The sequence below is a fragment of the Siphateles boraxobius genome, unplaced genomic scaffold (assembly GCF_051911475.1).
Source record: "Siphateles boraxobius isolate OS27281-9 unplaced genomic scaffold, OSU_SipBor_1 7, whole genome shotgun sequence".
NCBI classification, from domain to species: domain Eukaryota; kingdom Metazoa; phylum Chordata; class Actinopteri; order Cypriniformes; family Leuciscidae; genus Siphateles; species Siphateles boraxobius.
In genome coordinates, this window is record NW_027509197.1 from 33287699 (window position 1) to 33309943 (window position 22245).

Below are 22245 nucleotides of genomic sequence, written 5' to 3' on the forward strand. Positions count from 1 at the left end.
AAACAGGAAGCAGCTTCCATGCTGATCAGACACGTCTGGTGGGCAGATGCACATAAGCACATACTGAAATATTAATGTGCAATGCCGTTTTCACTGTGGTAGAGCATTTTTTTTTTGGATTAAAGGCTATACTCTCCGTTCTGGGTCTGTAGTTACTTTTGGTCAGATAGCAGCTCTGATGTTCACCAAAACAGTTTTGAGCGGTCTGACCATTTTTCTACTTTCAAATATAGTACAGAAATGCATATAATTGTATGTTCAAATAAATATTTTTAAGGCAGATCAAAGCAGCAAGGAACTCTCCTTGTAAGGTCTGAAAGCATCGCTTTGTGGCATATGACAGATGTAACGCCAGATATTTGGATAGAACAATATTAAAGTGTACAAAATGCCTTATAAAACTGTGTACATAATGTTAAACATCTGTTATTAATTTATCTTCATTAAATCCTTGATAGTTACCCTGCAAATAACTTTATAATTCACCTTCAAAACATTCATAATGAATGGAATCATCTCACTGAAAAGAGCAAATTTATAACAATCATATTTCAAAGGCTCAAATTAAACATTAAAGAACCTTGCAGTTAAACTGTGTGGTGGGTCTTAAATAGGCATTAAAGTTCAGGAGCCTCCAACAACGGCAACATAAAACGTCAGTGGAAATGCCGTTAATCTTCTCCTCATGATTCTCTGAGGAAGACATTGGGCTTAAGAACAGAAAACAAATACATGCCAGTCAAAAGTTTGAACACACATACTGTTTTTTTTTTTTTTTTACTTTACAGAATAATAATAAAGTCATCAACACTATAAAATAACACAACTGTAATTTGGGAATCATCAAAACTGTCCTATATTATAGCTTCTTTAAATTTGCTAAACCAACTTTTTGAAAGAAGTCTCTTATTCTCACTCAAGCTGGATTTATTTGATCAATAAATACAGTAAAGACACTTGTTGGCTGCTTAATTCACTATCTGGTCTAACTCATCCATAGTAGCAATAATAATAAAATTTTTTTAAATGGCTACAAAACTAATTTTGTCTGCATAAACCTTAAAATAAAAATGGTTTTAAAGATCAAGAGAAATATAAATATAAATGTATCTAACTTAATATAAGTTTAGATAAATATAAGGTTTATCAAAACTTTTGTCTGGTAGTCTACTAAATAAAACAATTGTGCTTTAAAGCCCAGCTGTAGTCAATAGTTGTATCCCTTAAAAACAAGGTTGTTTGTGATGTCAGAAACACCAGCGATTTCAAACCGTGTTTCTGAGTCTTTGGTTCACTGCAGTTTTAATGAGAAAACACTCAGCAGTGGTGTAGTCTTCTGTATTTCTACATGGTTTGTCTTAAAGCACATTAAAAACACCACATAAACATATAAACAACATTATATAAACTTGATTTTCACCACAGAAAAAAACAAATATTTTGCGCTGGTACAGCTGAGATTACCTTAAGTTTCGCAAGAAGCTGCTCATGTTCCTCTAGAAGCTTTTTGGTCTCATCTTGGTTGTTTCCAATCTCCAAGAGGTTGGGTTGTGCTTCAATCAGTTGTAGATACACCAGCTCCCCACACTTTAAACACACACGCACACAGAAGTGTTAATGTTTGCTTCTGCTTCTGCACATGGCACATGCACTTCTTGTATCCACGTGGCTCCAAGTGCATTTCACAGACTGTAAACAAGACTAGTCCTCCACTGGCCCCTGGCCAAAGAGCACTTCTATTTCAATGCCAAGCCCCCACAGTGAATTCTCATCCGATTAATTGATAGTCACAATGCATACTTTGGCATGCAAATTGCACTGATCTTAAATTCGCATTGCAATTTGCAAGTACGGGGCAAGCCATTCTGAGTGAATGAAATGTGAAGCTTCCACAGCTGCCACATCCTGTCATGTTTGTTAAACAAAAGCAAAAAATACATTTAAGGTATGTGGTCTGATGGCTAATTATCAGCAATGTATACATTAAAGTGTCCCTATTATGCTATTTTAAATGTGCCTTGTTTTGGAGGTCTTCTACAATAGCTTTACATGCATCCAAGGCCAAGGTACACTTACATTTTCAAATAATAATATACATTGCAGCATCACCTCTTTTCTAACAGTGCATGAAAACGGTCGATAAAGGACTCAGTCTCTCTAAACCCCTCGTCAACGAGAGCTTCAGGCAGCATTGCAGGGTAAAACCAACACGCCATTAACAGCTTTGTGTCTGAAGAACCAGTCATATAAACAAAGAAAAAATTTAATACTTAAACCTAAAAAACTAATGATATATCAAACCTCCCGCAACATTGGTGAAGGGAAGATTATAAGTGAATAACAACTTAAATACTATTTCCAACACAAAGCTATCAAATGACGTCAGGAGATTTGGAAGAGAGCAAGCATTTTATGGACTACTTTTTGGACCCTAACTCAAATCAACAGCATATAAATTATACGAAGTAAAAATATTAATTTTGGGATGAACTATTCCTTGAAACAATAGCAGGGTGACAGCAGTGTCCTTCTAACAAGCACACACTAGACAATAACAAGACAGGAGGATGAACGGTCGCAGAGAATCATTATGAATAATTCATTCCATAAGTAGTTTGGACCATTACAGAGCTCTGTGTTTTTCTCACAGCTGTTTTTGTATTCCAATTAAATCACTATGTCAGGCATTTTTGGAAAATTCAGTGCATGGAATTCTCTCACAAAAAAACAAAAGGTTGTATTGATAGCCTGAACCAAAAGTCTATTGAGCCCAAGCGGTGTGCTCAGGACATCACTGGTGGGAGCAGTTTCCTTTCTGTGTTTGTAGAGCTTTAGATAAATCAATGAAGATCTCACGGTGAGTTCAAATCACATGCAGCTACGCAATAGTTTTAATTTAAAGATATTATTAAGAAAGGAATATTTCACCCCAAAATGTAAATTCAGTCCCATCATTCATCCCCATCAAACAACTAGTAAAAATTTGATTTTGATTTTTTTTTTTTGGTAATCAAACATAAATAGAAATGTAGTCAAGTCAAGTCAAGTCATCCTCATTTATATAGCCCTTTTAACAATGTAGATTGTTTCAAAGCAGCTTTATAGAGATAAACATATAATTTAAGGTAACAGAGATTGGTTTGGTTTTATAGTGGTTCTTGAAAAATGTTTTTTCCAGCTAAAGTTAGATCTGATTGATTCACTTCCGTCTAAATGATCATTTGTTATGAAATTAGGGGCCGCTAAGACGACACCGTTCTCTCTAAACAGACTTTAAACGTGAACCTGTGATAGACGCTGATGGCGTTCACATGCGCATTAAGAATTGATTCTATAGTTATGTGCGTTTGAATATATGTGCGCAGGTTTGTAATTCCTTACAAACCATGCCTAAACAAACTACTTGTCTTGTCTATAAATTTTGATGCAGAATTTTATTTTATCTTATCAATTTGGGTAGGTACGCGAACCGAAAAATTCCACGACGCTTTATCTGTAGAGTGGTATAGGGATCCTCCATAGGGAGAGGCTAGTTGGCACTTCAGCACTGCATTGTCATCAGGTCCATTGTCATGTATTCGTAACTAACTAACTGAAATAAATAAGTTGAAGTGGAAGTACTAAAATAAAATAAAAAAACAAAATCTAACTTAAATTAAAATTAAATCTGTAAAATATCTAAACAAAAATAATTATATATTAATATACTATAATAGTATGTAAAAAATATACTAAAATAACACTGCAGCAGGGAGATTCTGCTGAATCTCTTATTTTGTGTTCCACAGATTCTACTGATTTAGAACAGTAATTTGAGTAAATAATGATTTAACTTTAATATTTGAAAGAACTACCCTATTAAGTCATTTCAAGACATACTGATACTACAGTACAAGTCAACCTTAATCCCCAAACAATTTTATTAGTGACTGATCATCTGAAAGAGTTATAACTGTACCAGTAACAAACAAGTATCAAGTTAATAAGACACAAACATGTTTACACAACAAAAAAGTATTCGCATTGTAAAGAAAAATAGTTCAAATTAAAATACCTTGAGCACTGCTACAACAATCTGTGAGTCTCCAGCCTGTACGGCCACGGTGCTTATTGTGGTTGTGGAAGGCTGACCTCCAGCATCACCTTCACTGGACATTGTGGACATTCTCCCCTCGAGTCCACACGTCCAAGAATCAGAAAGGTCAGAACAAAGCTCAGTACACACAGGTTCTTGCTGTAATCCAAATCTCCACAATGGCCCCAGTGGGCAGCCTAACCCAAACAGAGTAAAGTCTCTGAGGATTTTAAAGTGACACAGCCCACGTCCACATCAAAGATCCACTTGCCCTGCAGGTAAACTCTGCAACCCCTCAAAGGACTTTCACAATTGCTGGGCTCCTGCAGGCTCCACCAGGTTAACTGGCCTGACTGAACAGTATGGTGCAAACACAGCCGTCTATGTTGACAGGGCAGAGAGAGGCGTGTTAAAAATAGAAATATCCACTAAGTTTATCACACTGTGCGGAGAGTCATTTGACACACCCCCGTTTGGTTGCTTTAGTGTGTCTGTTGCTCTTTCTCCTCCCCTTGCATGTGTCTCACTTAGCCTTAAGTTTGTTTTTCATCACAATAGAACATATTGCGAACTATTACATACCAGAAGAAAAAAACTAAAAACATTCTGATTTTATTTACTCATCTCATGTAAAAATCATAACAAAATAACAAAAAAAAAACACAAGTAGTTCTATATTCCAAAACTAAAGTTGTCATTCACTAAAAATCTTGACGCTCTATTGCTTTATTGTCCTCGAAAGGCAATTTATGTAGACAGCATACATACATGTACAGTAACACACACACACACACACACACACACACACACACACACACACACACACACACACACACACACACACACACACACACACACACACACACACACACTTTATAATAATTCAGGTATAAAGGAATTCTTGTATATATTTGATTTACACAAAGGGAGTTTAAATCTCCAGCCTGAGGGAAGCAGTTGGAAAATAATACACAATGACATCAGCAAGGACTAACTGGCCCATCCTAATAACCCTTTGTTCATAAATTTGTGTAATAGTCCTTAAGTCGGTCCCCACTATCTTGCTGCTGCACGTTTTAACTATACTATTCAACTTACTCCTATTCTTTACATTAAGATAACCATACCAACAAATAATAGGAAAACTTAAGACAGATTCAATGAAACAGGTATAACACATTTTCATAAGAGACATCAACATTAAAATTGCAAAGTTTCTTCAGAAAATCCATGCGCTGAAGACCTTTCCCTCTAATAATGTTAAGTGTTTACCTCAAAATCAAATTTATCATCAAATAATGTCCTTTATCATCAAATATGTGTAATGCTTAACCACTACAACCTGATGTCCCTTTATGACAGCAGGCAACACGGGTATATAGTTCTTCTTATGAAAATCAATGGACATCTCTTTTGTTTTAGAAGCATTCATATTTAAAACTGAACCATCACACCATTTAATAAAATGATCTACCAGTGGACCATGACTACCATCTGACTCAGTGAGAAGAGACACAATCACCAAACTTAATAATGTGTCTCCCCTTAAAAATACTCTGACAGTCATCAGTATATAAGGGAAACAAAAGAGGTGACAGAACACAACACTGTGTAGTGCCAGTGGAAGACAGCAGTGCAGTTACGGTAGACAGCACACCGTTAACATCTATCCTGAGGTCTATTAGTTAAAAAAACACTAACCAACACACAATGTTCAAATGGAAATGAAAATCATCGTTAAGTTTTCTTGGCAAAATGTGTGATAAATGATAAAAACAGAGGAAATATCAATGAAAAGCAAACGTATATGTACCTTCCAAATGTCTTAAAATCATATTTAATAAGGTGCAAGTAGTGTCTTCAAGTCCTCTACCTGATCTATAGTGCTGATTGTGTCAAGGCTGAAATCTCCTTCCTAACTATTTTTATTAAAAAGACTTCATAACCAAAGAAGTAGTGCAACATGCCTATAATCATTAAGAGGAAGTGAATTACTTTTTTTTGCACACTTATCCTTTTTTCCCCATTATTAAACATCTTTTGTGTTCCACAGAAAGTCATAGGTTTGGAACGACATGACAAACTGTTCATTTTTGGGTGAACTAATCCTATCAGAACTGCTTATTTCCACTGATACTATATTGTCATAAGCATAATTAAATGGTCAGAAAGAGTTTAAAATGACCATGGAAGAGGCCAGTTCTGTCTTTAAATGCCTGTTCCAATCCAAACCACAGACCACCAGAAATCCACATTACGTTCCTTCCTATTAAATGTAATGGCTACTAAATTATTAAAATAACTGTTTGTACGTATATGCGGTTCATATTATTGCTAAGTATCTATTTATGTAAATGCACAATAGTACAAACACTGTTATACAAAGTGCAAGCAATTACAAAACAAAAGTTATTGGAAGGTGGCAGAGGTATCTGGTGTGTTTAGAGTCTAATGTCCATCAGTCAACTACAGCTCAATTGACGGAAAATACCAGAGGGAAGCTCTGATAGTGACTAGTGCCAAAGAGAAACAGTCCCCTCCATACCCTTAAAGGGCTAGAAAAAAACAAAAAAGTATTTTGTTAAACTAGCCTCATTTTGTTCTAAACTTGTATAGGCCTACATTTCCTCCTTCTGTGGAATGAAAATCAATAGTTGCCAAAGCTGTTTCGTTACCATTGTTCATGGAAATATCTTATTTTATGTTTCAAAGGGAAAAAGAAAGTCAAACAGGTTTGGAAAGACATGAGGGTGAGTTTTACTCGCCCAGCAAACTTCGTTGTAATTATATTACAAAGAGCATTACATCAAAATTAGCTTTAGCATACTCTTATATGTTGACAAAATTCCCCCCAAAATTTTGTCATCACTTACCCTCAAGTTGTTCCAAACCGGCATGAGTTTCTTCTGTTGAACACAATAGAAGATATTTTGAAGAATGCCAGGTGTCAGGTAATGTAGACATTTTTTTGCTTGGCATTCCTAAAATGAAAATCACTTACAGGCACTATTTAAACATTAATCAAAAGTAATATTTACTGAAATGATTGAACAGTGGAAGAAGTTACCTTTAGACCAGCATCCCACCACCACTGCTGCAACAATGTTGTCTTTTCCACTGAAGACAATAGCAGTTGCAGAACATCCTGAGGTCTTGCTATGAGGTCTTCCTACCAGTGCCTGATGGAGGAAATGTTTAGAGATAACATGGGGAAACTGATAACAACAGGGCAGCAATGGAAAGAGCAATTCAGCTGTGCATTGCACATTGAACAATTATTCAGCATTTTATACAACTATATATGATAACCATTACAGTGAACATGGACACGATGATGTCATTTAATCTTCAACCCTAGAAAAACTGGAAAAATAATCTATAGGCTCTCTATGGAATTCACAAGAATACATATTGTAGAAGATCATACATTTAACTAACATCATTAAACAGGATTTCCACAATTTTTAACCATTGCATTTCCATGACCATTGAAACCACTCAAATTCAGAACTTTTAGTGCTAACTATAACTTGCACCGATTTGTAAGTCAGTTGGCCTTCAAACAACTCAAGTTTCACTCTACAAAAGAGCAAGATTTTGTTAAATATTTTAGACTGAAGCATTAAAAAAAATCTCCATGACACAAATTCACTGCAAAGACTGGGATCTGTTTAAAAGGTTGCCTGTCAAAAACGAATATAAAGGTTTCCAGAAAGTTGCCACAGAGGGTCTGTTTTTCCCACTGTTACAGACATGCCACCAGTCCTCCCAAAACCAGCACAGAGGCAGCAGCTGCTAAGACAGCTGAGATATTCAATAGACTTCAGAGAGCACCAATGGCTAGTATAGGACCTAAGAAGGCCCCTGACGACAACCATGCCATTTGTCAGGGGCCCTGATAAACTCAAGTTTATTATTAGACAAAACTCTGATTCTCAGGCCAGTCATCACACACGCTCTGTGTCTATGCTTTTTGGAAACCTGACAAGCATGTATGTGCTAAAAATGACACCAGGTTTCATCTTTATAATATGGGAATAAAAACATACACATTGAGATAAAATGCTCATTAAATAATACTGCAATAAGATAAAATAGACTAACGGTAAAAATAAAATAATCTGAGTATTATCTCTATGCAGAATTTAAAAAAAAAATCAGCATTTCTTTTGACTTTTTAGGTGAAATGTGAACTGAACAAGTTCTGGACCGGTATGAATCAGAATGCTATTCAAATTTCTCCCAGTTATCCCAATGATTTCCAGTACAAACTAAGGGAATCATTTAGGGCCTGTAAATAACCAGAAAGCAAGAGTTTGAGATGAGCTGCTGAAATCTGCAATTAAACATTGATGCAACTTTAAATATTCAGTATATAAAAATATCTTCTTAACCAAAACTGACAAGGACTTTTCTCCTAAAATGCTGCACAGGGCAGAAAGGAATGTAGCAATGAATAGCAATGCCTCAGGCAACTAATGACCAGCTTGACTTGCATTTTTCCAGGGGATGTAACAAGAAATCACCAATACAAACACAAGTCAAGAGTTCAAGCAATATGCATGAAGATTTTGTAAAATATGTATACTGCACACAAACCAGTCAGCAGCCAAAATTCTCCCGCTCTCTCTATAAAAAATAAGCACATGCTACCTTTAAAATGTTTGGGGTCAGAACGATTTTTGAAAGAAAACAATTTCCTTCAAGATGCAGTGAATTTATCAATAATGTGACTGTAAAGACATTTTAAATGTTACAATGGATTTCTGATTATTCAGCTTTGCCATCAAAGGAATCTTACATTTTAAAATATATTAAAATGGAAAAGTTATTTTAAATGTTAATAATATTTCACTGTTCTTACTGCATGTCTGATCAAATAAATAAACAAATATACCAACACTGGTATAATCAGCCAGAAATGCTAATTATTTTGCATTGCACTGACAAAAAATAAAATAAATCACAAAATGCAATATTGTCCATGTTTATTGAATGGGTTCTAGAATATTCCTGTACAGCAATGGACATTGAGGCAGATTTATGCAAAGCATACATACAGTAACAAAGTCCTGTAAACTGTAACAACCTGCCAGCTTAATGACATAGTAAGAGAGCCAGCCTTTCCTCTCCAGTCTCATGGCGCAATTTTTTTTTATTCATTTATTTTATACAACTTATATTTTCATAAAATACACTATAGCCTTTTAAAAATGGCAAAAGCATTATACAATTTAAATGGTATGCAAGGTACAAAAAAAGGAAAATAAATATGGCATTAATATTTTATGACATGCATTCATTTGCAAGCAGCGTACGCATTAGACTGACTATTTATGAGATGAAATCGTTGCTCACATTTTCCCATCAAAACAAAGCTCTGAACAACAATTCTACATTTGGACCTTAAAGCTTTGCTTTTGTACCTTCATGGTTGAACTACAACAGCTTCAGTTTCTGATTGTGTTGTTTCAATACCGGTTCTACATTAGACACCATCTTCTGCCATTTCAGCAAAGGCCTTGTGGATGGATATTTATACTGACACAAGAGAGAAGGTTTGGTAATTCTCAACAGAAAGCAGCTGAAGGAAACAAATAGAAAATACAATGCTTATGGTCAGGAAAGGCCTAAAAATCTAGAGCACCAGGTACAAATGGAGTAAAGATGGTGCTTTATGTACATTCTAGAGGGTTTAGTAGCACCATTACAAGCTCAAGGCGCCTTGTGGGAGGAGAAAAAGTCGACAGGTAAGATAAAGCTTCTTAGGGAGGCGAGAGTTCAAAGTAATGTGGTCCGTTTAGTATTCAGCAGTCCACGGAGGCAATGCAACGCGAGCCCGTGGAGTCTATCTTTAACTGCACTCTGTAAGTTAAGATGGTTTGGTGAGGTGAAGTACAACAGAGACGGCGGGTGACCGGGGTCACTTCTGGACCGGACCGGGATAGCAGCGGGACAGCACGTGAGGATCAGGCGCTGTGCTGCCGACTGCGTCGATTCCTGCAAGAGGGCATGAGGAGTATCGGGTTCTCAACTTTCCCTAGGCCCCGCCTCCAGAGCCTCCTCATCCAGCCGCTGCTGCTCCTCTTCCTGTAGGAATCTCTTTTCCTCCACTAGCTTCATCCGGTCGCGGATGCTTTCGGCTGAGGAGGCCATGTCACCCGGGCTGCCGAAGAACTGCTCGCTCCTGCAACCGGGACGAATAGGGATGGTGGGAAATGATGACAAAAACAAGACATATCCATCTCAGTGATTGTTGAAGAAGTCAAGACGGTAAATCATTCCAATTAAGGAATAAATATTAAAAGATTATGCTGTAAAGCATTAAATTGGTTTGATGCAAATAGAAATTAGCCCAACATATGGATTTCTTTACAAAAGTAAAATTGCTATTTTTTTTGTAATGGATGAATCAGAACAGATAGTGAAAGAAACGTACATCACAACTCATTCAATGCTTTTTAAAATGATCCTATTTTAAAAAATGTATTCAGAAATAATAATAATAATAATGTAATCATAAGATGTTGTATGTGGATACATAAATTATTAATAAATAGATCAATTAAAGCGAGGTACAAGCAGGCAACATTTTGTGCATTATGGCTTATACATTTACGCTTATACAAAGTGACTACGACTGCATTCAAGCTATACATTTTTCAACGCATACATTCCCTAGGAACCAAACCCATGAACTTGATTGAACTGATTGAACATACATGGTTACTCCATCAATACTGTTTTAAAGGATCCTATTCTTAAAAATATATTCTATAATCATCATAATTATAAACAAAAATAAAAATATATTTTTTAAATGTATAAAAATATGATGTGGCTATAGTGTGGTCTACACAAGTGTGGTCATGCTTCATTTCAAATCTGAGGATGTCATCTAAAACTATGATTTTTAAAAACATTTCATGTTCAAGATCAAACAAGATCATGTCATGTGTGTTTTTAGAGAAGGCTGATTAGATGCTAATAAAATATTGTGTTGCCCTGCAAACACCCACTTGCACTCTATTGTCTATGTCTGGTGTGGCGAAAGGCCCCATTCATGTTTCTAATGTTCTCACTCAACAAACCTTTCACACCTCTAGCGGGTATGAGACCTAATCTTCATTCTACTTTTAACATTATTCTTTTGTTTGTATTCGGCCATTAATAGCCTTTAATATGGGATAACATGGCTTGCCTATCTACACCACTGTGATCCAACTATACCTTAATCCACCAATTCCTGAAGTATTTCAGATGAAGCCAATCAGTATATGGGGATGATTAGGAGGCCATGATTGACAGAGGCCAATGGGCAAATTGGGCCAGGATGCCGGGGTTACACCCCGGGATTTTTAATGACCACAGAGAGTCAGGACCTCGGTTTAACGTCTCATCCGATGGACGGTGCTCTTGGACAGTATAGTGTCCCTGTCACTATACTGGGGCGTAAGGACCCACACAGAGAAACAGGGTGAGCACCCCCTGCTGGCCTCACTAACACCTCTTCCAGCAGCAACCTGGTTTTCTCAGGAGGTCTCCCATCCAGGTACTAACCAGGCTCAGCCCTGTTTAGCTTCAGTGGGCAACCAGTCTTGGGCTACAGGGTGATATGGCTGCTGATAACTGCTTATCAGTTATTGGCTGAAACACTGTTTGTTGTTTCGTGGTGCAGTTTTCCCAGTTTCTTCTTGCTGTTTGTGGAGCATGGGCTGTCTATAGAGACCGCTTCTTTTTTTTACAGTGTGTTCAGGGGACAGGCAGCTAGCGGATAGTGAGGAGATGCTTGCTTGCTGTATGTGACAAAAAAACGTTTCAGCCTAAAAAACACGTGACATCACTTAGAGCACCTTTAATGTGGATTTTAGCCATATAATGTTGTTGAAATATGTTATGAATAGCCTTTTATAAGCAGCTAATTGCTACACCTGCTTATCAATATCTGATGTTTACATTATAAATGCTATGAAAATACCCCAAATCGCATTAAACTCACAAATCCACACTGTGAAGTGGATTCATACCTACACATGACAACTGCTCTCTCTGGGTCAGTGGTAGCGTGAACACAGATTTAAATGTTCCGGTATGATTTTGTCAAAGGTTTAATAGACATAGCCAAATCGTTGACATTTAGGGATAAGACCACATGGGTGTTTGAATCGAAATTCCATTTTTTTACGATTAATCATGCAGTTCTAATTAATATACTACAACTAATGAGAGTTGAGAGAAAAAAGAAAGTATAAGAGAGTATGTGCTGCACTTTGGCTTTTTGGCTCTTACCCATCAGGGAAAATTACTGGCACAGTGAGCCTGTCCAGCAAACCTTTCCCCACCGTCTCCACCTCTTCATACGCCTCCACATCCACCGTCAGCTCGGCTAATTCAGGGCTCTCTCTCAGAATCTGAAGGCAGGGAGAAAGACAGTTACTGTCTGATATATTACAGGACTCTGGTTTGGTGCATAAGTCTACATCTGAAATCATATCAATCACTTCAAAATCATCAAGCTTTGTATAGATTGCAGAATCAAAGCAGCTCGAATATAATACATTTTCAAAAAAACAAAAATTATTTTCACTTGTATTACATGATGACACTAAAGGAAAAAAGCTAATTCATTTTTTGAACCCCACTGAAGATTTATGATGTCAGCTTTCATTTGCCTAAAAATAGACACGAATATGCATATTTCCTCTACGATCAAGCAGACCATAGTTATTTATGGAATAATAATAAAAAGATTTTGCAATGCCTTAACTGTTTTAAAACTTTGTTTCAGTTTTAATAAGTTCAACTATATCTTTAAAACAGTTCACCCAAAAATGTATATTCCGTCATTTCCACATCCTCATGTTGCTACAAACCCATTTGCCGTTATATTTTCCGTGGAACACAAAAGGGAGAAAAATCCAAATAATCATGCTGCTCATCAAGATTTCTCCTGTTGTGTTCCATGGAATAAGAAAATTCATACAGGTTTGGAAAAACACGATCGTCGGTAAAGGACAGAATTTTCCTTTAATTATCCCTTTAAATTTGGCATTACATTTGTTCTGCAGAACTGCGCCAACCTTCTCAGCAGCTGTGTGGAAGGCACTGGCCATCTCCAGCCGGTGCTGCCTCTCATCAGACGTGACTGTGAACTGTTTCCACACACGGTTGAGTCTGGGCAGCGTGTCCCCAGAGGAGCGGGTGGTACAGCGCAGAGACTGGCACAGCACCACTGTGGCCTGCAGCAGCTGGCGGCCGTAATCATAGGTGCTCTGGAAGCAGAAAAGGAAACATTTACAGTGAACCGTTAACACCACATGGGCTGGATACTCTTACGACATTATACTATAAGCAGCATGAAAACTAATTTCTTACACTTATACTGAGGAAAAATTGCATTTTTTAAATATACTCAAGTCATTTTCGTTATAAAAACTGTTGATTTAGTACTTGTTGCCTTCTGTAACAATAAACATTAAAAAAGGGAGGAATTTATTTAATACATGATCATTTATGAGGTTTAAATACTTTGTACATCAAGGCAATTATGATATTTAAAGCAGAACTAAGTAACTTTTTTACCTTAAACGAACAGCTTTGGAGTCATTGTAATGTTTATATTACTGATTTTGTGTTGAATGGTGGTCGTCTCGCACCCCCTGGTGCCTGTGAGCCGCAAAACCACCCTTGCAACTTTGGGCCGGCGGGCGTGGGATATCAGGTCTCGCGAGGTAACGAATTGCTTTACGGCACTGCACGCGTACACGCCCCCATCCAGGATACGGCTAGCTATAAGAACAACTATCGTCCCATGGCAAAGCTGTCATATAAGAAGCAGAAAGCTAGAAAAGCATTGTCGGAGGAACAGAGAAAGAGGAAATGGCAGACTGACCGAGCGAGGAGTCAGACTGGCGAAAAAAAACGAAGAAAGCGCGGTCGGAAGAGTCTAGAAAAAGGTAACGAGAATCTGACAGCACGAGGAAACGGACAAGAGTCCCACTCGCTCAGTCTTTCACTGTTAAAGTTGATTCCTGCGATTATCATGACAACAGTTGTCAATATCTCACATAATTATCAGGACATAAATAAGCCTATATGTTGTAAATAGTGTAAATGAGCGCAATTTGCAAACTATTATGATAAATTGCAATAATCATGTCTAACATCATCATAACGGACGTTACGAAATCAGGGCTCTCAAGTGTCACGCATTGAGCGTGACAGTCACTCATTTCGGTCTTTTGTCCCGATCTCCCGCCACACATTGTATTTCTCACGCTGAAAAACTATTTGTAATATATTTAATATGCCAAAACTCTGGCCGCGCCGCTCTCACTGTGGAACCGGCAGGAATCAAGCGCGTCTCCTCTGGTGTTGTTCGTCGAGCTACACAATAGCCAATCAGAAAATAGCACTATTGTATCTGGGTAAGATTTAACGCAACAACCAATGACAAAAATGTATCTGTCGGCTGGATGTCAATCTTGCTTGTCTTCAAAACTTGAGAGCCCTGCGAAATAATGCGAGGTACATGATACACTTTATTGGTGTCATCTGGCATTTAGGCTCAGGTAAGCCTAACGCGGTAGGCTACTTTATTATTATGAAGTGCAGAGGCAGTGAGTGCAGATACGCTCTGCGTGAGTGGTGTTTACGACAGTAACGTTAAATACAAGTACTCTACAGTGACTCTAGGGATCGCTGTTTGACAAAAAAAGAAATCCTGCATAGTGCCACTTTAAATTTGAAGTGAAAGAACATCTAATAAAAAAACAAAAACAGATGAAAATGAGTGAAGACAACATAATAGGTCATAAGGATATAAAAGGCTGGAATTTAATTTTGAGAATCTATTAATGGGATTAAATTATTATTTTATCAAAACTAATTTTTTTTTAGCTTTTCACAATGTCTTTAGCAGCGGATTCAATACGATTCAGTGAGGCAGTTTTTTTAAAGCAAGGAGCATTAAAAGAAGAAAATCAAAACCTCAGTTTCAAATACCTGTGCAACATCCACAAACTTCTTGTGTTTCTCCAGCAGAACTTTGGTTTCTTGTGAATCATCTCCCAGTCGGATGTGGGTCTTCAACAAAGCATCGAGCAACTCTCCTAACCACTCCACAGCCTGAGAAGAAATGAAACAGCCCTTACAGACCCTCAGGAACCACAGACACACTTCAAAAGTCTTTTCAATTGAATTTCAAGCTCTGACCTGCGAAGCATCTTCCTCACACTTGAAGAGCTGTACCATCTGCAGCATCTTGAGTCTCCTGACATCAACCATGTCCTCACACCTATAAAACAAGCAAACACATAAGACCCTCTTTGCTTGCTCTTGGTACACCGGGAGTGCTGTGTCCATGATGAGAAATCATAAAAAGAGGAGAGGAACCTCTGTTTGCGGAGCTGCATGTCCTCCATGATGCTCTGAATATGGTCGATATTATCTTTGTTCTCAATGCCTACATCCTTGCCGTAGGAAAAAGAAGTCTGGGTAGACATCTGGTCAAGCAGCACTTGGCCTTTTTCTCTTAAACTTTGCAAGGCACCCTCTGGAAGACAGTGAGAGAAACTCAATACACTGAAAGTGAGGAAACTTCTCTATTTGACATTTCTCCTTTATGTTCATGCATATTTAGTCTCAGAGATGTACGGCAGGCCCACTGACTGCCCGATGCATATTGCACAAAAATGGAAAAACTCAGTTCAAAATTGTTTTTGCTGCTCACTTTTTTTTTGCTTGAAGCACTAATTAGCAAGTTAACTAAATATCTACAAGCAGAAATGCATATTCCACTTTGTTTTCATGAATTACGGTATGTCAGAGTTAATATTATAAATAGTGCAAGTAGTATGTTCACACTGAAAATTCCAAATACAAAAAGTGCACTTCAGATATCCGGATGATGCACCTATTTAACCGAAAAAAATCAAGTGTGGAATGTTGGACACTGTGGACTCAACTGTCACAGCTTTCCTTATGTAGTGGAGGGGCTATTAGACTTTGATGTTGGATGACAAAATAACCTTATAAAATTCATACATTAGATAGCCGAGTAGACTGTGCATAGTAGCATTTAATTTAAGACTAAACTTTTATTTAAATTCTATATAATTCAGATAAAGAAGAGCTGAAAACGGCACAGTAACAAAATTAACTGTATAACAAATTGATCAATAAACTTATGTCTGGGTGGTTCTTGAAAATCAAACATCTGGTTATGTAAGACTAATGAATAAGCACCAGAAGATCTGTTTTATCAAACTTTAATTACATGAAACAGGATCAGGCATACGAGTAGGACAACAGGTCTTCCTAACCTACGCTCTTGAGTTTCTCCTCCAGATGTTTTAGAGTTTGCTGGATTGCAGCTCCATCTGCAGGGGCGACGTCTGCACAGAGCATTCCCAACAGCCCGTCTAACTGCTGGGACAACTGAGACAAACACAGATACTGACATCAGAAAGAACCTTTCCACATACATATACATATATGGCCAACAAAGAATTTGTACACTTTTTTTTTTTTTTTGATGATGATTTTGTGACATGCTATTTTAAAAGTTCCTGATTTTGTTTTAGATGTCTCCAACAATTTTCTCATAATACACACTGCCTCTCTAAACCTCTCCTTTCCTACTCTGCTCTGATTGGTCAGATGGCCCAGTCTGTTGTGTTGGAAACTAAATGTCTAAAACGGGTCAAACTAGATGTTATTTGTGGGCAAACCAATGAAGAGCATTATGCAAATGTGTTACAAACCAACAAAGGTTTGTGCAGGAAGTAAGACTGGAATTACTGACTCGTTTCAGGCAGTCCAGAATTAGTTCTTTCTTTTGGGAGACAATAACTCCATTTATCATGCACTTTGAACCTTAAAACTTTGCAGACCTTTTACATTCACAAACAGCTCTATTACACAGTACATAAAAGGTAAAATCCGAAAAAGCACAATAGGGGCACTTTAAATATGCGTAATTGGCTGGTGAAAAGCATTTTATGTTGACTTTAAGACATTTTACTTCTAAAATTTGATAAATCCAAGTAAAACAAGAGAAAAATAAAGGTAGGATGAAATTTGATTTTATCCATCTGGAATTTGGATTGGATTGCGAAGCGTGGGTGATAAATACCACATTGGAGCCTGGTGATTGGAGGGGATGGGATGAAAATATGAGAGAGATTTATGCCATTAAGTTATTAAATTTTGATGGCATTTCATTTGGAATAACATGCATAGGTGAACGGTGCACAATAAGACCAGAACTGTACATTGGAAAAGTAAAATTTTGACTTCATGTTGACTTTACACTAGTCACTACATCTAACAAACATTTTTTCACTACATCTAGTGATAGCAGAAAGCCAAAATATTTACTTAAATCTACATTCAAAAGATGTTTGTATTCTGTTGAAATCTGCAGAGCTTAAAATAGAATTCTGTGGGTGCAGATTCCATGATCAGATATCATCTAGAATCTTACATCTTGTGCCGTCATGTGGAACTCATGGGCAGACTGCAGGACGTTCTGTCTGAACTCTAATTGGCTGGCCTGCCGGTAACAGACATCACTGAGCTGCTGCTGCAGACCCTTGAGCTCCATCAGGTCCTCTTCATCTCCTGCGCTCAGCAATGCTGCGATCTGCTGGTTCAGCTCCACATAAACAGCAAACCACTCCTGCAGCAAACAGCATGACATTGGCTGTTAAGGCAGTTAAATAAACCACTAGCACTCATAAAGATCACATGTCCATAAAAACAGTACACCAATCTTGCAGGCCAATGGCCACAACCGCTCCCATGAAACATTAAAAAAAAATACTAAAACACAACAAAACTTCTAAAATGTAGAACACTTGCAGTTTATGGACTGATGAACGTCCAAAACACCCCTAAACATCACAAGGCAAGGCCGTTCATTTTTACTGTATCGAACATACAATTCAAATGTTTGTTTGTAAATTAACACATTGTTAGCTTACACAACCATTTTCAAAGAAAAACTAAAAAAAACATTTAAAAAAATTATAAATCTAAATCTAAAACTAATTAGTGGTGAATGCTTGGACAAGGATAATTACTATTATTGTTTCTACAAACTGTTTTCAACATTGATAAGAAAAATGTTTCTCGGGCACCAAATCAGCGTATTAGAGTTATTTCTGAAGGATCACGTGACACTGAAGACTGGAGTAATGATGCTGAAAATTTAGCTTTGCCAACTGGAATAAATTAAAATGATATATTAACATTGATTATATTTCACAATATTACTGTTTTTACTGTACTTTTGATCAAATAAATGCAGACTTGGTGAGCATTAGAGACTTAAAAAAAAAATTCTGGCCCCAAGCTTTTCAACAGCACAGAGACCAGTAAATAACCACCTAGCAACCAAGCTGAACACCTTAGTAACCGCATAATGTCCTGGCAACCAACCACAACCTCATACCCTCAGATTTTTGACTTTTGCATAGAGAAAGATCACTTAGCCTACATTGTTCTTTAGAAAATATCTAGAAAAATTACTATTGTGTCCAAAATCCCTATTCATGGAGTGTTGCAAGACAATCTTGTCAGAAAGCTCACCACTTTGGCAACACTTGCATGCTGACTAACATGAAATCACTTTTACGTAACCTACGGTTTGAACCATGTCTATAATTGGCTCAGTTCCTGGCTCAGTGTGACAAAGAGATCACTGTTCAAAAAACCATGAAGCCACTGAGTCACACAATCCAAAACAACACCTTCCTGCAACAAAACATCAATACCAACAACTCTACGTCACAGAGATCCCAGTGAATCACAGAGGCTGTTTGTGATCACAATGAGCCACAAACCACACTGAAGAAATACAGAGGCAGTAACTACTTCAGACAAGCCAAGAGCACACCACAAACCACTCCTGAGACAGACAGCCAAACAGCTGACCTTCAGGAAAACTGACTGTGGGTGAAAACCACATCTTTACAGCAAATCAAATGCATTTGAACAAAGACTGTAAACATGACATAGTATTCATGAAATATGTAGTAAAATATCGTAGCCTGAATCAAAGATTTAACATGTATCTAAATACATCATATTCTTATTTCCTCAAATAAAGTTTGTACCGTCTGAAGCACAAATATTCATGAAAATTGGAATGCGATTCCCTCAAGTAAAATGCATCAATACTGCCACCTACTGGCGGGACATAAACTGCATGATTGTGTCATTACTCTGACTTCTGCTTTTGTGACCTGACAAATTTACTCAAGATCGCAATTATATCTTGAAACACAAAAAAAAGTAGAACAAAATAATTTTTTTAATGAAATCCCTAATCTCAGCAGCTCTGATTGCTGGAGTTCTATGGTCAACAAAAGTGTTTCTCAAACATTTCAAGCCAAGAACATCCGAGTGCCACAAAGTTACCAGTTACTAACCAGTAAATAACCAGTTCTAATTATAGTTCACTGTGGTTTTCTTTCAGTAGGTAAGTTGTAAGACTAGGTAGCAAACATGTTATAACCAGAAAATGGATGTTAAGCTGCGAAATTCTAAAAATAAATATTATTTATTTCACTGCAATTTTCATTCAACAGGCACGTTGAAAGACTATAAGTAATCGTAACACTTTACAATTAGGTCTCATTTGTTAACGGGTTAGTTCACCCAAAAATTCTTCACCCTCATGTCGTTCCCAACCCGTAAGTATTTAGTTAATTTTTGGAACTCAAATTAAGATATTTTTTATATAATGATGATGAAAATGATGAAATATTATAATTATTGAAATATTTTATGATGAAATATTTCTATTCCTCAATTGACAGCTACCCATTTACCCTTTTGATGCTTCAAAAAGTTAATAAAGAGATTGTAAATCTAATCCATATGAATTGAGCGTTTTTCTGAAGAGACTCGATCGCTTTATATCATTAAGCAATTGAATTTAGGCTTTAAATTCCCATATAACCATTCATCAACTCATCAACACATTAGTTGTGGTAAACAGAACCTCAAGCATGTTCGCTTGACGTGCGAGAATCAATAAGGTTCATTGCGGAACTGGTTGGTTCACCCAACTGGGTTTGGAATGACATGAGGACGAGTAATTTATGACAGAATCTTCATTTTTGGGTTAACTAACCCTTTAACATTAGTTAATACATTAACATAAACTAACAATAAGCAGTATATTTTCACTGCATTAATGAACCTTTCTTAGTTAGTGAATTTTTTTGTAATGTTCATGTTAGTGCATTAACTAATGTTAACCGATTGAACTTTTGATCTTAACTTATTAGTAAAGGTTACGATTGACTTAGATTGAAGTATATCAAGTATAAAAAAGTATACCAATAATCTTCACCTCCAAATTCTGTTAACTTGTGACCAGACTGAGTTAGTTGCTGAACTGAACATAATTTATTTCTGATTTGTGAATTGATTCAGTCGAATTTGCAGACTGGTTTCTTGACACGAACCATACATTTCAGTATGTTCCTCACACAAAGCTATTTTGTGTCAATTCTGGATCATAACTGATTTGGTCAATCCGTTATGTCCTTGTATATAACGGACCCATATTGAAAATTCTGCATTTGCATTTCAGAGGGACTATACATTCCACAAAAACCAAGCCAGAGATGACAGCTGTACTTACACTGTGTTGACTCTCGATCTCCTCATGCTTCTGTTGCAAGGCCTGAGACGCACGAATGGAGTCTCCAATCCCCCACTGCGTGCGGAGCTGCTCTGTGCCAGGTCCCTCCAGCCAATTCACAACCTGCTCACACACAAGACACATAAACACAGACAAATAAACCTTTAATTAGTGAAGCACTACCACATTTGACCCCGGAGCTACTCAGCAGACTCTAATTGGAAATAAATCAGGAGGAACAAAGAGCAAATCTAATTAACTAAATGACAGGATCAGGTCGATGAGAGCTCAAATTAAAGATTTACTTAATTAGATATGTACTTGTTTACAAAAAGACAAATGTAGGTTGCACGTCTCGAGGGCTGCACAATCCTTTAACTTTCAGATTTTGAATGAACATCAATGTTAGATCTGACAAAAATGAGATCTCAGAGCTGCAGCTAAATGGAAGAATAGCACCTAAACTTCATTCTGTTTCCTCACACAAATATAGTATAATATTTACTGCGTTTATGGTGTTTTTCGAAGCTCTTTGTAAAGATTTTTTCAAAATGCATCCTTTTGTTTTGCACAGAAAGAAAAGGATAGAGGTTTGGAACAACATGAAGATAAACAATTTTCATTTATGGGTTAAAAATGGGAATTACAACTGAAATGGCAGAAAACTTCATTTAATTTCTGTTGTTCAATGAAGTAGGGGAGCAAATGAAAAGTCTGGAACCGCAGCAAGATAACTTGCTTTGTGAAGAAGGTCATTAATTTGTCTAATGCTGATGTGCCTGAACTTTTTAAGAATCGCTGCTCAGTTTGCAAGGCTTCCTGTTTGTAATTGCTTCAGGCACTGTGGATTACAAATGATCCCCCCTTCCCTGCACAATTTTTCACAGAAGGTAAGAAGTAGGCCAAACTCCTTTTCCAACACACAAGATGTGCACCTCCCAATATCCTGATCACCATGGAAACATGCATTGTATTTCATCTGACAGAGTGGTTTTGGGAGACTTTCATAGGATACACAACTTCTGATCTTGGCATCAACCTTGGTGATTTCCAGAATTATTAGACATTCTTCGTTACATTAAACTAAGAAATTATTTGTGTGGAAACCCTGACATATTTTTTCAGGATTCTTTGATGAACAGAAAGTTCAAAAGAACAGGATTTATTTGAATTTGTGACATTTGTGACAAATGCCTTTACTGTCCCTTTTGATCATGCATTTATATAAGAGTCATTTAAAAAATATATATATATATGACTGACAACAATTTTTTGAAGAGATGATTGTAATTTTTTGATACAAGAATAAAAATCAATTAATATCAATGTAGTGAAAAAAAGAAACCAAAAGCACAATATAGAGATGTATGATTGTACCGCCACAGCCCTGCTCTCTAACAGTTATTCTCTATAGTAATCGGATTCTCAGAGAGGATTTGGTGGGAGTGTGTTTTGTAAGCCTTCCAAGAATACAGCGCAGCACAGAAAATTATGTGACAAATCTTTTCTGTGG

The 22245-nt window shown here is 37.0% G+C and overlaps 2 protein-coding genes across 7 annotated transcripts in view; both read right to left on the reverse strand.

The window, feature by feature from the left end:
• The window catches only part of ccdc141 (coiled-coil domain containing 141), a 29407-nt gene extending 25104 nt beyond the window's left edge, over window positions 1-4303 (reverse strand). For all 5 annotated transcript variants that reach the window (XM_077216790.1, XM_077216789.1, XM_077216792.1 and 2 more), the window contains exons 1-2: window positions 4055-4303; window positions 1465-1587 (exon numbers count right to left, since the gene is read on the reverse strand). In XM_077216790.1, coding sequence (XP_077072905.1) covers window positions 1465-1587; window positions 4055-4165 — 234 coding nt within the window. In that variant the 5' untranslated portion in view covers window positions 4166-4303. The remainder of the gene's footprint in view (window positions 1-1464; window positions 1588-4054) is intronic.
• Window positions 4304-9046: 4743 nt separating this feature from the next.
• sestd1 (SEC14 and spectrin domains 1) overlaps window positions 9047-22245 on the reverse strand; it is a 45269-nt gene continuing 32070 nt past the window's right edge. For both annotated transcript variants that reach the window (XM_077216391.1, XM_077216393.1), the window contains exons 11-19: window positions 20733-20855; window positions 17562-17756; window positions 16399-16513; window positions 15470-15629; window positions 15290-15371; window positions 15080-15202; window positions 13156-13347; window positions 12365-12486; window positions 9047-10262 (exon numbers count right to left, since the gene is read on the reverse strand). In XM_077216391.1, the coding sequence (XP_077072506.1) occupies window positions 10106-10262; window positions 12365-12486; window positions 13156-13347; window positions 15080-15202; window positions 15290-15371; window positions 15470-15629; window positions 16399-16513; window positions 17562-17756; window positions 20733-20855 (1269 nt within the window). In that variant the 3' untranslated portion in view covers window positions 9047-10105. The remainder of the gene's footprint in view (window positions 10263-12364; window positions 12487-13155; window positions 13348-15079; window positions 15203-15289; window positions 15372-15469; window positions 15630-16398; window positions 16514-17561; window positions 17757-20732; window positions 20856-22245) is intronic.